This window comes from Dendrobates tinctorius, unplaced genomic scaffold, assembly GCF_039654945.1.
Source record: "Dendrobates tinctorius isolate UK_male_01 unplaced genomic scaffold, ASM3965494v1 ptg000056l, whole genome shotgun sequence".
Lineage (NCBI taxonomy): Eukaryota > Metazoa > Chordata > Amphibia > Anura > Dendrobatidae > Dendrobates > Dendrobates tinctorius.
The window spans coordinates 5,798,476-5,816,262 of NW_027361724.1; the positions used below are offsets into that span (position 1 = coordinate 5,798,476).

The 17,787-nt window shown below is 41.7% G+C and overlaps 1 protein-coding gene across 6 annotated transcripts in view; it reads left to right on the plus strand.

Moving 5' to 3' along the window:
• OSBPL6 (oxysterol binding protein like 6) overlaps nucleotides 1-17,787 on the plus strand; it is a 327,603-nt gene that overhangs the window by 153,387 nt on the left and 156,429 nt on the right. For 5 of the 6 annotated variants that reach the window (XM_073577451.1, XM_073577449.1, XM_073577454.1 and 2 more), the window contains one exon: nucleotides 12,234-12,473. In XM_073577451.1, the coding sequence (XP_073433552.1) occupies nucleotides 12,372-12,473 (102 nt within the window). In that variant the 5' untranslated portion in view covers nucleotides 12,234-12,371. Of the gene's footprint in view, nucleotides 1-4,364; nucleotides 4,397-12,233; nucleotides 12,474-17,787 lie in introns of all 6 variants that reach the window. The other variant, XM_073577453.1, reaches the window with a different exon arrangement.

The window sequence follows — 17,787 nt, forward strand, 5'->3', positions numbered from 1 at the left end:
GATACAGTAACCTCTGTTACAGCTAGGGGGCGCTATGTGTACGCTTCAGCGTGCGCTTGGAGGCATAATTATAATGGTGAATTAGGGACTGGCATTATTGTAAATGGCCGGTATTTGTCGCAGAAGTTCTCTGCTCTGTAAGCTCAAAATGATATGGTTATGCTGGGACTGATAGTTCCACAAGTGTTTCTTGGGTTTACTTATAAGGGGGGCTTATAGGGTTAGCCAAAGAGCTGGGCGGGAACTGACTACCCACACATGCACCGCCCATCCATGGAGGTGGTTACAACCATATAATGTGACTGAGGTCTGGTCACATGGTCAGAGTGTGTGTACCTGAATGGTTCAGGGTGCATGGTCCTGGAAGGTCTGTGTTGGAAGATCCTGGGAGTAGGATCGGATTCCTGGAGCATGTGGTGAGACCTTGGACCTGGTGGCCTGGGTGTTGGATGAATGTCCTGAATAGCACCCGGACAGGCCACGTGCGTTTGCGGAGTCTGTGAAGGCACTGCGTTTGAGGGAGCTAACTTCCTTCTGAGGATCTGGACTGTCGGTAGTGCACTGGACGTAAGGACGGTGATCCCAGTTCGGCAGCTTCTCTAGGAACCAGAACTGACAGGCGGTCAGTCTGTGGAGCAGGAGCTCCTGAGAGGTAACCCCGGGCATGGGGAAAGAACTGTGTGCACTGGCAAAGGTCAGTTATTAAACTGTGCGGTCACTGGGTGACTGGAGAAAGTCAGGCGTGACTGTTGAACGCTTGATAAAGCTAATGTGGTAAAGTAATGGACTATGTGTAAGCTGGTGATGTGCAACCTGACTTACGGCACGGCTTATGGCGTTTAAATAAACCGTATGGACTGTTTTTTGTGAAAAACCCGTGCCTGACTATATTAATACGCTGCCAAGCGATTGTTCCCCCAACACACAGTAGGTGCGCTACGCCACAATAAATAAATATATATATATATATATATATATATATATATATATGAGGAAATTAGGATCCAGCAAAAGGATGAAAGTTCACCAGATTTGTAAAAACTTCTTCTTTATTAATCCATTATGTCATAAAAAGTATAAGGAACTCCAATCAATTAGTAGCATTCCAGCAAGGGACTACATGTTTCAGCACTATGTGCCTTCCTCACGGTCCTCTCTCTCTCTATATATATATATATATATATATATATATATATATATATATATATATATATATATATATATATATATATATATATATATATATATTATAACAGATATGCCGGCCATATGCAAGTGGTGGATTGCAGACCAGCTCATACTTTTCTTTACCTTTAGATTACCCTCTTAGGCACAAGAGACAGGGTGCAACTGCTCCCTCTGCACCTCCGTAGTCTGCACACTGTGTGGTTTAATGGAGCAGAACTCATAATTAGAGATGAGTGAGTGAATTTGTTCGGGTTCGGTTCCGAATACGATCGGAATCGAATATTGTTTTCGCAAGATTTGTTGAACACAGCCGAACGTCATTAGAGTCAATCGGAGTAGAAATTATCGAATATGATCAGAACCGATCGTAAGTCAAACATTCGGCATGAATATTGTTCGAATATGGCTCGAATATGTAAAAATCAGATTCGGGGACCAAATCCGAACAAATTCGCTCATCTCTACTTATAACCAGTCGAAACCGAAAAACTAATTTGCAGATAAACCGCTATGGGGTTATGGTTTTTATGACTTTTAGAACTTACCTAGAATTTCATGGATCTTTCACAGACCCCATTTATCAAAATATCTCCATTTTGTAAGAAAAAAAATCACTATTTCTTGCATGGCTAACTATACAATGTAGAAAATGACCTTTATTACTAAGAATATAAGAATGTATTGTTGAGTGGCCGATGTACAATGTGTTCTCCAAGGGCTTCATGCATTAGCAATGTGGGGTGCCAGCTTGTGCTCTCTACAGCTGAATCATGACTAATTTTGGGTTTTTGTATTGCTACAAAACGAAGCTGCAAAAAAATGTATAAATATTATGTATATAAGCAGCCAGCTTCAGGCGCTCTCTTCCTCCCACTAGTTTCAATGTTCCTCTTCCATGTTTGTACTGAGCCTTGAGATGTGACTGCAGAGGAGGTGATAAGCTGGGAAAGTTTGCTAATACACTTTTGTATAATTTTCACTTTGTTTTGAACCTTTTTAAGGCTGCTTTCACACATCCGGCTTTGTGTCTCCGGCGCCGTACGGCGAAAAGCCGTAGGGGCGGTTCCGGGATGTGCCGGAGACACCGGATGCCTGTGTGGCCGGATACGGTGGCGCCCACATTTAAAAGTGCAGGGCGAGACTCAGAGTCTCCGCGCATGCGCTCTGAGAAAAACCGGTCTGGCGCTGTCAAAAAACGTTGCAGTGAACGTTTTTTGCAGACGCCGGACGGCTACTTTTAGCTGTATCCGGCAAAAATCGGATGCGCCGCATACCCATCCGGCACGGTGTGGCGACAATACAACTCTATGGGACAAAACCGGATCCGGTTTTTCCAAATTTTGCTGCATCGTACCGGATTCAAAAAGCCGGATGTGTGAAAGCAGCCTAAGCCAAGTAATATGAGCAACCACACAGTTTGAGTAACAAGTGGTGGGCAAACATTTTATACAATGTGCCTTTTCTCCTACATCTTCTTTTTGTTATATAGCACCAGTGACTTTGTTATAAAGCACAGAGTGCTGAGAGGATTCTAGATTCATCGTTTTTTTTTAGGGAAAAGACAGAGGTGATTCATTGAAGATTCTACACCAGAAAACTGAAACGAAAACACTTTGAAAAGTTGTTTTTTTTTTGCACATCATGCTTAACATTTTGCCGATTTTTGGCTTTTTCAAATAAGTTTCAAGCAGCTTTGCCAAAGTGGGCAGAGATGGGGATAAGTCAGGACACCAAGATCATTGAAAGTGACAGCGTTTCTTACTCTAAAAATGCTAGCTTTGCTGGCAAATCGCATGCCACAGAAAAATGCACCAAATTCATTGTGTCATGTGCCTGTTAATGAATTCGGTGCTTTGTACTCCAGTGAACCCTTCATTATAACTGGCGTGTTCAACGCAAGTCTTAGTGAAGCACTCGCATCAAAGTCTTATTCTCTTAAATTGGAATCATCATATTATATCGTACTTACAATTGCTCATTTTGCCTTTCTAGCCAGTTAATTATTCTCTTTTCTCTGCTCTGTGTAGAAACAGGAAGTCTATTGTCCCTGCATTTATCATTCCCCTCTTCAACTCCTGACCCAGCTGACTTGTGACTCATACAGGGAAATTGACCTCCTGTTTTCTACATAGACATACATACATACTAAACTTGTTTAGTTTGCAAAAGAGAAGACTGAGAGGAGACTTAATAGCTGTCTACAAATATCTCAAGGGCTGTCACATTGTAGAAGGATCAACTTTATTCTCATTTGCACAAGGAAAGACTAGAAGCAATGGGATGAAAGTGAATGGGAGGAGACACAGATTAGATATTAGAAAAAACTTTTTGACAGAGTGATTAATGAGTGGAACAGGCTGCCACGAGAAGTGGTGAGTTCTCCTTCACTGGAAGTCTTCAAACAGAGGCTGGACAGACATCTGACTGGGATGATTTTGCGAATCCAGCTTTGAGCAGAGGGTTGGACCAGATGGCCCAGGAGGTCCCTTCCAACTCTACGATTCTATGATTCTAGAGCCTAGAAGGATTCAGCTAGTCAGTTTTTAATCATGCAATGTCATAGACCTAATGGAACGAAGTACATTTTAATTAATAGATCTTAAAATAAAGTATTGTAATAATTATATTATGTGTCGGTAAAAAGCATATTGCCCAATGGCTTAATTTTAAATATGTAGTAACAAAGCATTAAAAAAACCTTGAATAATATGGATAATAAAGTATAATGCAAACAAAAGTGCCCCCCAAACACATATGATACCCCCACAGTGAATTCCTCCACAGTACCCTCCACATGCATGGTATGATGCCCCTACTATACCCCTCCTTTAATCCCCCAACAATGAATGGTGACCCCTTCACAGTATGAAAACTTTCTCATGCAGAGAGCGGTGTTGTAAGTGAGGTCACCGGTGTTCATCAGCTATGAACTCCGTTGACCTTTCTCATGTGAGCTCAGCACTATACACTGCAGGAGTGTGGCTATGCTCCAGTATTAGTGTGAGCCCGCTATCCAAATCATCCAGATCTTCGTGGGACAGATATGGATTTTCTTCATGTCGAACAGGTGAGGAATATGGTTGTTTATTGTTTTTCTTTTACAGGGGACAAGAACATCAGTAGATTAGGGGTAAAGATGAGTATATTGGTTGTTTATTATTTTCTGTCTTTTACAGTGAACATGGGCTTCAATTGATTAGGCGTAAAGGTGAGTATAACCATGCATTTTTATTTAAAATAAAGAAGTCTGTGTCATTTCAATTAAAAGAAGTTATTTTTTCTTTTTTTTTTTTTTTTTTTTTACCGTATAATTATGGGGCTAGTAATGAGGGTGCCTTATCTAACTTTTGGGCTTGATGTCAGCGGCCATAAAACAGCTGACATCAACCCCAAACTTATTAGTCCACTTGCCAGGCTGGGCAAACCGCCAGAATTTGCACATCTAATAGATGCGCCTTTTCTGGGGCACCTACGGGCTGCTATTTTTAGGCTGGAGGGGCAATTTCCATGGCCCCTTACCATTCTGAGAATACCAGCCCCCAGCTGTCTGATTTTCGCTTTGCTGGTTGTCAAAAATGAGGGGGACCCCACACCATCTGACATTGTGGGTACTACAGCTCTCTAATTGCTCTAACCAGCGGTAACTAACTTGCTACCTATCAGAGCCGCCAGAGATTCTGCTTGACAGCGCGGCAGACAGACTTCCTGGAGAAGTCTGTGTTCGGAGTCTGTGCATGGACACTAGGTGTTTGGTACGGACTCTGAACTTTTCTGTTGTGTTCACCCATCTCTAGTCATTTATGAAACAAACCTGAAAATGGTAGTTACTGTTTAAAGGAAATACACAAAATTTTTTCTCATGCCTATCATTGCTGCGTTCGCCATAATGTAACAACTCTGGAACCTCGTTCTTTTTTTTTTCTTCTTTTTTTTAGCGGAGATGGGCGTTGTCATTCCTCCTGGAAATGTATGAATTTAAAATCAACTAAATGTTTGGGACAAAATGTAATATTATTGTTTCCTTTTGTCTGTGGAATTGTGGGGGGTTCAGGTTTTGAGACCCCCCATTGATCACGCAAAATACCCCCAAGAAGTGTGCAGTTCACGAAATAGCTCCTGCATGTACGCGCACACAGAGTGGAGTAGAGATTCAATAGATAGCACAACATAGCACAATATATATTATGGGAAATGTACAATATATTACAGGAGTACACCCTTAACATTTTTGTAAATATTTTATTATATCTTTTCATGGCACAACACTGAAGATATGACACTTTGATACCATGTAGTCAGTGTGCAGCTTGTATAGCAGTGTAAATTTGGTGTGCCTTTCAAATAACTCTACACCACCATTAATGTCTAAACCGCTGGCAACAGGAGTAAGTACACCCCCCAAGTGAAAAAGGCCAAATTATGCTCAATGTGTCAATATTTTGTGTGACCACCATTATTTTCAAGCACTGCCTTAACTTTATTGGACATGGAGGTCACTAGAGCTTCACAGAATGTCACTGGAATCCTCTTCCACTCCCACTTGGCAACATCCTGAAGCTGGTGGATGTTGGAGACCTTGTGCTCCTCCACCTTCCTTCTGAGGATGCCCCACAGATACTCAATAGGGTTTAGGTCTGTAGACATACAGGGCCAATTCTGCACCTTTACCCTCAGTTTCTTTAGCAAGGCAGAGGTCGTCTTGTTGGAATATCACCCTGCGGCCCAGTTTCCAAAGGGACAGGAATCATGCTCTGACTTCAGTATGTCACAGTACATGTTGACATTCGTGGTCCTTCAATGAACTGTAGCTCCCCACAGCCAGCAGCACTCATGCAGTCCCAAACCATTGCACTCCCACCTCCATACTTGACTGTATGTAAGACACACTTGTCTCAACTGATTGCCACCACACACGCTTGTCTTTGTACCCCTCATCTGGTTGCCGGCACACACGCTTGTCTTTGTACCCCTCATCTGGTTGCCGCCACACACGCTTGACACCATCCAAATAAGTTTATCTTGGACAGACCACAGGACATGGTGCCACTATTCCAGGTCCTTAGTCTGCTTGTCTTTAGCCAAGGGTTTGCTGGCTTTCTTGTGCATCATCTTTAGAACATTCTTCCTCCTGGGGCGACAGCCATGCAGACCAGTTTGCTGCAGTGTATGGTGTGAGCAGGAACAGGCGGACCCCCCCCCACCTCTTTAACCTCTGCAGCTATGCTGGCAGCACTCATATGTCCATTTTGAGAAGACAACCTCTGCATATAACACTGACCATGTGCACTCAACTTCTTTGGTTGATCATGGTGAGGCCAGTTCTGAGTGGAACCTGTCTTGTTAAACCGCTCTATAGTCTTGGTCACAGTGCTGCAGCTCAGTGTCAGGGTGTTGGCAATCCTCTTATAGCTTCGGCCATCTTTATGTAGAGCAACAAGTCTTTTTTTTTTTTCAGATCCTCAGAATTCTTTACCATGAGGAGCCATGTTGACCTTCCAGGGACCAGTGTGAGAGCGATGACACCAAATGTAACACACCTGCTCCCCATTCACACCTGAGACTTTGTAGCACTAATGAGTCACATTACAATGGGGAGGGAAAATGGCTAATTGGGCACAATTTGGCCATTTTCATTTAGGGGGTGTACTCACTTTTGTTGCCAGCGGTTTAGACATTAATGGCTGAGTATTGAGTTATTTAGAGGGCACAAAATTTACACTGTTATATAAGGTGCACACGGACTACTGTACATTGTATCAAAGTGTCAGATCGTCAGTATTGTCCCATGAAAAGATGATATATAATATTTACAAAAATGTGAGGGGTGTACTTACTTTTGTGATATACTGTAAATATTTATTTATTAAAACAACTTGTTTGAAATGTCTATTGGTGGTTCCTGGTATTGTAGATTAGCAAAAAGCACAGCTATAGACTCTCGTGCTGCCGGCTCTCGTGCTGCCGACTCTCGTGCTGCCGGCTCTCGTGCTGCCGGCTCTCGTGCTGCCGGCTCTTGCTCTGCCAGCACATTCTTTCCACATACAGTAGGTGCATAATAGAGATGTGTTTCCGTGAAGGTTTTCCTACCTCCAATATTTTGCATGGACATTTGCACATTGGATATTTTTGCAGTTTTAGGCTGCTTATTCCTTATGGGAATGCAATTGTGTAATGCAACATCTGTACATATCTGTACTGTCAGCAATACGAGCTACATTGCATCCAATTACGCCCTATAATATCATATTGACCACCTCCCCCCAGAACAAGGAGAGTGACAACACCTCCCGGAAGAGTCGGCAAATCTCCAGGGATTTGCCAAAACTACCCGATACCTTTTGGAAATCAGTGTTATTTTTCTTTTTTAATCCCTAGCATCTTGAGAAGTTGGGGGGTGGAGAATGGAGGAGAAATGGGCATGGATGGGGCATAGTCTTGAAAAGGGGACACAAGTTTTCAGCACTACTTATCTATCAGTCATCCAGATGCCAACCATCGGCAAGTACTTGTAATATACTGTAGATCAAAAGTGACGCACGTGTGGGTGAGGTCCTAATGGTGTCATGCAGGGACTTGGGACGTAGATTATTCTATGAGCTGCAGGTGGTTGTTCATTTGTTCTGCAAAGTCTTCTAGAAAATCCCAAAATGAAGATACAGGAAACATGAAGAAAATCCAGTTGATCTTCGTTGGTCTGTTGTGTGGTCCGCTTGTGAATTTCCAGATAAGGCTGTGTCAGCAACAAGTTATGTTATAGTTATGTTGCATCATGTTGGGGTGTGCACAGAATGCGCTTTGTACAGCACTATGGTATAGGACCATCTATGCTTCGCTTCTTACTGTGTGCTAGTGCAGGCTTGTTCATCAGGACCGCTGATTAAAATAAATATGTAAAACTGTATTTTTAATGTTTCATATCTTCCTTTATGTGAAGTTCTCTCCGTGCTTTCATCATCTGCCCGTGTCCTTCATGTGCTTTGTACAGAATCGTCCTGATCTACTTTTATTGGAAGAACAGGAAGGCAATGGGGGAGCGATCAATAACAGTCTACATTAGCCTGTGCTATAAGGGGAGTGCTGCGGTTACACTATTAAAACGGCACTAACCTCAAAAATAGATATTTGGTTATCTGCAAGTAGGAAAAAATAAAAAATCCTGCCTGATTTATGGACTGCCCCTTGGAGAAACACACAAGGGAGACGTTCAGTTTGTTTAATGCTTTGCAGTATTAATAGTTCCCAGTGGTTCCGTATATCGCCCACTTTACCCCCACACCATCCTCGCCCTCTAGAAATATCTGGAAAGAAATGCTAGTACACCTGGAGGCGACTTTTGAATATTTTTATCACTCAAGTATGGCTAGACCTAAAGGTTATGCCCCATCTTAAAAATCTATGGCATATCAGCAGCATATGTCATAATTGCTGGTTAGGCTTGGACCCAACTCTCGGACCTCTGCTACCGGTAGAGCAGATCTTTCCAAATCGGATGTTCTTGTACTCCCTGAACTGTAAAGTGCTGTGGCTGATATATATTGATATATATTATTTCTGTAACTTCCATATAAGTATATTATTAGAGTGTTCGGTGCAACATCCTCTGCCCCTTTATTTTTATGGAGAAACCGTGAACAGAGGTTATGGGGTACAGATCAGGAGTGTGGTCGAGATCTCTCAGGCATTCATGGCTGATTCTGTGGATATCTTCTGCACATTTGGGCGATACTCATGCCTAAAGACTTGTTCTATTGCTCGCCTGGTGAGGTGGATTCACTAAGCTGTAGGTCAGGGTGAGCAGCACAGATCGGAGGTGTTGATGCAGTGGAATTGGATAGTCCAGGCGGCATCGGTAGGAGGCCATGTGCAGGATGGCACATGGATCCGAGGAGCTGGATATGTTGGATGGCACATGTAAGAGTCAGTAATTCAGGAGATATGAATAGCCACCCTGGAAGACAGAACTGAGTAAACTCACAGCACCTTGGATTGGTAGAGTAAAATAAGAAGTCAGGCTCCTTGGTACAGGAGAGCTGAGATTGCTGATAACATCTTAAAACAGTAAAGTTGAGTAGACCGGCAAGTATTGTAATGCAGCATGGCCCAGTGTGCGGACAGAGTCTTGTACACAGACAAGTATCTTGATTTATCAGAGCTGAATGCACATACAGCACCTTGAAACAGCTGAGCTGGCAGATGGGCACCTTGATGTAACAGAGCCGAGTGTGTAGAAGGCACACTGTAACAATGCACTCCTGTAGTCTTGTGGCTCAGTTTAGGTTCAGGCACAAGGTAGCAGCATAAACAAACTACCTTAATACTCAGGCAGCATGCAGCCACCTGAAGCAGCCTTAAAGTCATAGATGGGTGACATGATAGGTGCACATTGGGTTAGCAGGGTACCCTCTCTTGCACTGTAGCAGAGAAAGCCCGGGGGAAGGAATACATGCAGACCAAAGCAGGAGCCAAGAACTTGGAGTTGAACTCAATATAAATAATGCTGGGCATGCATGACCAAGGACTTAGGTACCCAAATACAGTAGGTCATAGTCATTACCAATGGCCAATAAGTCAAATATTGCTAACAGTTGCAGCCTTTAATTACCCTAAGATACAACATTGTTGGTGTGCCCACACACACTTATCAGGTATATTTATATATTCATGTCCGATCGTCTTGTCTTACAACTCTTGGGTTGTACCGCTCCTCTGCTATTCCTACTAGAAATCTATGAATAAATTGATAACATGGGTGTTTAGTTGTGGTGTGTCCTTACAAAGTCTGACACTTACAGGGATCGTCCAGGACTAATTTAATAATTACATAGTTTTAGGATAGCTCATCAGTATCGGTTCCGTTCTGTGGGGGACCAATACTTAGCCCCACAATCCGTCAGCTGTTACCAAACTTCTATCAAGTCCTGTGGCCGCAATTGAAGTTGTAAGAAAGAATGCCATAGCCCAGTTACTTTATGGGAACACAAGATGACTGAGGTCAGAATTGTCCGATGGCTGGGTCGACTATATCTGTAATACCAGACCCAGCCATAGACAAGAGTGGCGCTGTTTATTTCTACCTTTATATATTTACGCCTCCGCATCTTTAAGGTGCTTGTCATTTTGGCTTTTAAATCATTCAGACTTCAGTGGCGCAGACTGTAATGAATAGATGGAGTTAATGGCTACTAACAAATGCAGGATGTGGTTTCCAATTCGAGCTCATCACCGCATAATTACTAAATTATAAAAATCTCCAGGGTGAATGCCCCTTTCCCTCTGCGTGTATAAAGATATATAGATATCTCATTAAAAGTTGATTTTTTTTTTTTTTTTTAAAGATTTAGAAAAATTGATTTAATTGATGACTGTAATGCTTAGTCACTTTTTTTTCCCTCATCTTAGGTTTTATTATACTGTAACTTCAACCTGCAGTAACAATTACACATTAAATAGAATATATTATAGAATTCGAATTGATAAAAATGGATTACATTAAAAAGACCACACAAATTACCGGTATACCTTTTAAAGGGAACCTGTCAAAAGGTTTTTGCTGTGTAATCTGAGAGCAGCATGAAGTTTGGGCAGAGACCCTGATTCTAGAGAAGTGTTATTTACTAAGCTGTGTGATGATGTTGTTTCAATAATATCAATGTTCTAACAGCAGGAGAATATCACTGCAGGACTAGGTTTATCGTGCCTCCTAGTCCTCCTTCTCTGTGTAGCACCATCCCCATCACTGATTGGCAGCTTTTTGTCAATATACATAATACACAGAAAGCTGCCAACCAGTGGCTTGAGAGTGAAAAATCAGTTCAGGAGGCGAAAGAAGTAAATGTCACCATTGTGTTGTTACTACGGGTGCTTGCCAAGTCCCTAGAACTAGGGGCGCCCTAGTCTATCCCTGTCCCCCAGATTACTCTTGAAGTTGGAGATGTCAGATTCAGGTGCTATGTCTCTATATCAACCATTATCTGTCTCCTCCCCCACCCAGGGTAGTGAGTAGCTGAAGTGTATAGGAACACACTAACCAGACTAACGAGGGAAGATGGACAGGCATAAATGAAAATACAAACGATATAAAATACACACACCAATAAGAGAGTAGGACACAGTTAAAGGAAGGATAAACCAAATAGGAGAGGACGAGGATGTGCACACAAACAAAACTAAGCAACAGTCTCCTGAACAATCTCCAAACACTAACTCCAACCACAAACAGCACCTCCAACTCCAGAACCAGGCATTTAGAACTAACACTGGCAATTCCTAAGTGTGCCAGAGGCCAGCATATATAGCAGAGGGGAGTGGACAACACTGAACAGCTGAGACAATCCAAGTAGGAAAACTCCAGGAGCTTCAACTAAACAGATTAACCCTTGAACTGCCAGCTAGAAAAAAAAATCTGCACTGTTTAATTGACTGGTGAAGTACTTTTAACCAGTGCAGAAGTTAATGAAACCAGACACCGCAGTCTTCTAGTCCCTCTCTGTCACGATATCCTCGTAACAGTAGATTTGTATGATAAAACATATTACAAAGTTGCTCATTTTCATCTCTAAAATTGACTTATGAAGTAAAAATTAAAATGGCGATACTCTTTAAAGTAGTGGACAACCCGTTATTATTTATTTTTTGTTTTTTTAGGCCATTCATGTTTTGTTCAGTGTAATAAAGACGACATTTTTCATTTTTTCTGTAATTATCTGTTGTGGTTAATGGAGCTTTTTGGTTTCAGAAAATAAAGCTTATTCTTTATAGTTCTACAACTTTCCAATATACTAAGTACTGCGTATCATGTGTTCATGGTCTAATCTATGTGCGGACTCCCAGCAGTTTAAACTGAAAATTTTTGCATTTTTCACTCGCTCCTGGTTTTGGATTACAAATACTGATATAAAATACTGACAGTGCGAACGTGGCTTGCGTTCCCCTTCAGTCTCCTAAGCGCACATGTGAATATTTTCTTTGTCCTGTGTGCATTATATGTGTGTATTACATGTGTGATACGGAGTTTGTATTTTTGTGCTTTTTTTTTTTTCTTTCAGCTCTTATCATGTGACGTATTAAAAATCTGGATAAATGTTTCTGGGGAGAGAATATTTTTGCCATACTGCGTGATCAGCACAGAGAGGATTGATATGGTTTTGCTGCCACCTTAGTACAACCGGGAGCTACTTTTGAAGATGAGTTCAGAAGAGAAAGGCATATCGCCAGCTCACAGAATATCAACGCCAACGCACAAAAGTGCCTCCTCTTCTTCCTCCTCCCAGAGGGATAGCAGACAGGTAAGAATCGCTTATACTAATGGCCTCTGCAGTGAAGACTGACTTTGTCATCGCTCGCTTTGCTTTACTTAAATTGAAGCTTCTACGCACAATGGCTGTATTTTCTTAGCAGCAATTTTATAGGCAACTGTTCATCATGTTTTTAACCATTTCTTCAAATATTTGTGCTATTTACTCTGAATTCAGGAAATATGTTGACTATTTTTATGCCCGTTGTGCCTTACACCTTTAAATAGATCATATGTAGTAGATTATCTTTTCTATTGAGGTCATTGAAATAAGTATTCCTTTGTAAAAAAAAAAAAAAAAAAGTCACAATCCACAAAGTACAGTAGGTACTGGTATAAAGGACCTAGGCTAAAAGGGAGTTTGCATTTCATTTCACCATTGGACGACTGAGGACTTGCAAAGGAAAAAAAAATGATTTTTTGCTGTCAGCGGAAACCTTTAGGGGGAGCTCTCTGCAGCAGAATGCATACAGCTTCCATTTTGTTCAATGAAGTTGTATAGCTCTCCCTGGTGGTGGTCCCAAGCAGTGTCAATTTTAAATCTACGGCTATAATTGAAAGCAAGGTGTTTGAACTTTTGTAAAGATATATCGTATTTTTCGGATTATAAGACTAACTTGATTGAGATTTGAGCATGCGACGCCCCCGGCCGCCATTTTCCCGGAGGCCACCACATTTCTTTAATGGATGTGCAGGAGGGGATCCGGGCTTTCACAAAATGCCGGCGGAGCCCCCCACACCACGAGCACTGCAGCCATTTTCACCCGCATCGGAATACCCCCTCATCCCAACCTGCAGCAACGTGCCACTCTTGCCTCCTCCAGCAGCGACCCTGGGACCCCGCTTCACCGCAGCCACCACCCCCGGTAAGCAATAAGACGCATGGATTATAAGAGGCACCACCATTTTATTAAAAAAGGGTTTTTTTTACCTATTTTTTTTTTCTCAAAATTTGGGGTTCGTCTTATATTCCGGTGCGTCTTATAATCCGCAAAATACGGTATTAGTTCACATTTTTAGGGGAGATGTTACATGTATGAAACGTAAACGACAAGGAGAGAAATAGTGCTAGGACTATTATGAATACCAGTAATATAAATCTTTTTTAGGAATGTAATTAAGAACAAGAAAAAAAAGTAAATAAATATCCAACATCGCAAAATACAGAAAAGGGAGGTAGGTGAGTCTAAAATGGCAAAATATGTAATAATTACCTCAAAATGTAAAATTCTCTAATAAAAGTGCATGGGCAGACAATGTATGTATCAAAATAACCAACGAAAAAAGGATATATACAAATGGGTTCAAAGTAAGAATAACAGGTAGATGTCAAAATACGGAGAGTAAATCTAGAATGAACAATAGGTAAATAGTTATAGTGGTGCCAACACTTTTACCAATAGTCTCATTAGAAATGTAAGCATGTAATATACAAGTGTATGCAAATAACAGGAGCAGTAAGTTAAAAGAATATAATCATACAGGTTCACCCGCCAACGAACCAATGTGTGTTTCGCTCATGCGTTCACTAATGGTTAACCCCTGACAAAGCCGAAGGAGACACAAAAAGATGGAGCTGAGCTTTCTAACCAGTCCATTTCTGCTGGACCGGAGCCCTGTAAATCTTCCACTACCTCCGGAATAATAAGTTCCTCTTTTGATTAGTAGGCCCACCACTACTTTGCAGAGAGACCCAAAAAGGACGTCATGTGGGCCCACTAATCGGAACAGTCACCAGACATGCTGCAGGTAGTTGAAGGGTTGCAGTACTCTGGTCCAGCAGACATGGACTACTGATGTGACCACTGAACCAGAGTCCTGAAAAGTTTTTTACTCCATTCCAGATTTTTGTCAGCTGATCAATGTGACTAACCTCTGGATGGTCTGATCTCTGGGAATCCTCCCCCACGATCCTGAGAATGTAATCTTTGTCAATTACGTAGACGATAAATTGACCGGTTGTGTGCATTTGCAGCCACCACTCTAGTCTAATAAGGCATTTAAGAGCCCTGTTCATGGGATTTCTGGGGGATCTAGTGGTGGGACCTGCAGTAATCAGCAACTAATCAGATATGATGTGGGCACAGCATCATCTTCAGTATTTACAGCAGCTTGCAAGTTGGTTTGTACTTGCCTACGACATTTTTTTTTTTACTAACGATCCAAGATATTTCAGCATTATTCTATTCACTTTGGTAGAGCACTGCTCCGAGTGACGCAGCTTCTTCGAAAAGTGTTGATAGTCAATCCCCCAGCAATTTAATATTTATGGTTTATTTTTATGATTAATATTATGAATACATAGTACTATATTAATTGTCCACATTTTATGCACATAAGAGCAGGATCTTCCAATGTCATTTATCGGGAAAGAGTCGGGAGGTCCAGACTCATGCAGTAGACAACAGGCAATGATGTCAATGTCGGCAGGTTTTTACCACTTTAGTCTAATGTGATGAGGACCTTATCTCCACCAGGACCACCTTTGTTAGTATTGAGTTTATGCATATAAGAGCAGCATCTGCCAAAGCCATTTGTCGGGAAAGAGTCGGGAGGTCCTGACTCATGCAGTAGACATTGAGCAATGACGGCGATATCGGCAGGTTTTGACCACTTAAGTCAAATGTGATGAGGATTTTATCTCCACCATGACCACCTTTGTTAGTTTCAGTGTTCTGAATATCTCACAATTATGTTGGTATTTCTTCTGCTATTTTCCATTTTCATTCCTGTCTACTATAGATTTGCGTGCCTTCTGTCTGCTTTTAACAACCTCTAATCTACAAGTTCCAAGTAAAACACTTCTGTAACCCAATCCTCCCTTAGCTTATCCCATACATCGTAGATATTGTAGATATCACCGGCTGTCAAAAAACAATCTTTTGTTTACAGATGTAGCAAATGGCAGTATAAATGGTCTGCAACCCACCGTTCTGTAGAAATCCTTACATCATCTCCGGTTACAGATCATTGGAATTGCTGAGATCGTGTAATTCATGCTGCAAATCTGTTGAATTACATAGAGCTGTTTCCTAAGCAATAAATCAGGAGTTTCGAGCAGCTCAGCTCCTTAAGCGGCAATTGTTTCTAATGCTGCTAGCAGCCAATGTCATAGTAATTTTTTCAGAGATAGTCTAAGTATAAACTGTGAACAGAATTAAACCTATTCGATATTAGGAAAATGAGTCCCAACAGGCGACCAACTCATATTTAAGTACATTTACTGCACCCTGTTGATAGCGAAAAGGTGTAGGGGAGAGCCGGTCTGAACAAATCTAGTTGTTTGGGTTTTTTTGCGCAGGGTGGACATTGCTGGAATTAAAAGTGTGAAAGCACATAAGGATCTACAATATTCAGAGTGCTAGATGGCAAATAGTAGTAGTTTATTGGATTTGTTTGGACCTTTACTCATAGGACATCTGTGCCGTTCTCCCAAGGCGTGCTCTCATGGATTGGAGAGGTTGCTGTTTTTGCATAGTTATTTTCCTTCACTTTTAGGGGAGCAGAGAAAATTGCCAATTGAGTTCAACAATTTTCAGCACTGCTATACAAATGGAGGGGAAAAAAGCGTGTACTGGAGCCGGGTTCTCAAGATAAATGTGATGGCTCACAGGCAGAAGCTGCAGCATGAAAGATGTTATACTGAAGTAATGTGTGGCTGTGAATCCAGCACTGAAATAAAATAAACTTGTTAGAAGCTGTAGTACATTCTACCTTTGCCTGCAAGCTTCTCACTCCTCCCCATAACAGCAGAGAGCATAATTGGCAGTATAATCTGAGAACTCGCTGTTCTTGCAGTATGTCTTGCTTTCATCCGAGTGGATTTAAATGGGCATTCTCAAGTTATTAAATTGCTTTGGTTAAATAGGCAGCATGAAAATAAGCAAGTTTGCAATTTACTTGCTTTTTCTATCTGCTGTCATTCTTCTGAAGTGAGAGCTTTTATCTTTCATAGTGTACATCTGGTTTTCATGAAGCTTGGCCACAAGTGCCTACCCAGACACTGGCCAAGAGTGTGCAGTAGTTACTTTGCAGGGGAGGAGTTAACTCTGAACATACCAGCCACCTTTGTTCAGCCCATTTATTTTTATACAGCAGATAGTTGCTCACCTCTCTCTTCCTCCCTCTCAGCTCCTGACAAGCTGTTGTTACCAATCTTGCAAAATCACCAGCCCACAGCATCAACTTCTCCCAGCTCAGATCTCCAAATCATGGCTCTCACTGTCTTGACCGGGTGCTTGTTCAGATGCCCTCTTATCTCTAAATATAAATATAGTGAAAACAGTGTAGACTCCAGAACAAGCAACTGATAGCTGAATGTGTTATAGCAGAACTTGTGCTGTGCTTTATAGGTCTACTAATATTACAGTTCTGCTACTTACCAGAACTGTCACTCAAGGAAGAAAGCCCACCCTGCCAGAAACCAGGAAGTGAGAGAGATGAGAAAGCTGTAACAAGTTAAGACTATCTCTTTTTAAGCTGTAGAATTAATTAGGAGGCATAGGTAAGGGGATGTAGCTCATAAGTGGAGAAAGCAGAATTTTCTGATATTTTTCTAAATTTCTTATGTTCACCTGTACTAATGATTTTTGCAAAGTTTTTTGAAATGCAGTGACCCTTTAAAAGGGGCAACCAATTTTTTGAGGCTTATATCAATGTGATAGATTTTTCTATCCCCCTCTGTTATGATTGAGTCACCGTAGGAGGCAAAAACAGAAATGCTAGCTAAGTCCAGAAAACCAGAGAAGTTGGCAGCTATCGGATTGCAGACCCCTGAACCTATCAACACAACTAGCAGTAGCCGTGGGGGGTTCCTACGATGCCCTAGACCCCTCGATCACAGCCGGAGAAATAGCTAGGCCTAAAGAAAGAAAGGGGAAACTAAACTGCCACAGAGCAGACCCCAAAGCAATCGGCAGCACCCAACATATAATGACGGTGAAGCAAGATGGAAACACTAACACAGGCAGAAAGATAGACTGAGCAAAGACAGGGCCCAATCTAGCTAAATAGAAAAGGACAGGAAGGCTGTTGTCTGCAATCCGTGAAAAACCCTATGAAAATAAGAGCCAACAGACTGACAGTGAAAAAGGCCCTGAAGACGCTAGGCTTCGAAAAAGCTTTGTCAGTACTCAGGAATATTCTGAAGACAGAGCTACAGGCAAAAGGAGATTCAGCTCACCCCAGCAGGGAATGGCAGAATCCAGAAAAGCAAGGAAAACAAAAACAAAACACTAATGCAAACAGGCAAAGCAGAAAAACTTAGCTTAGAGGAGCAGGAATCAGACTGGTGTCCTAGAAGTTCA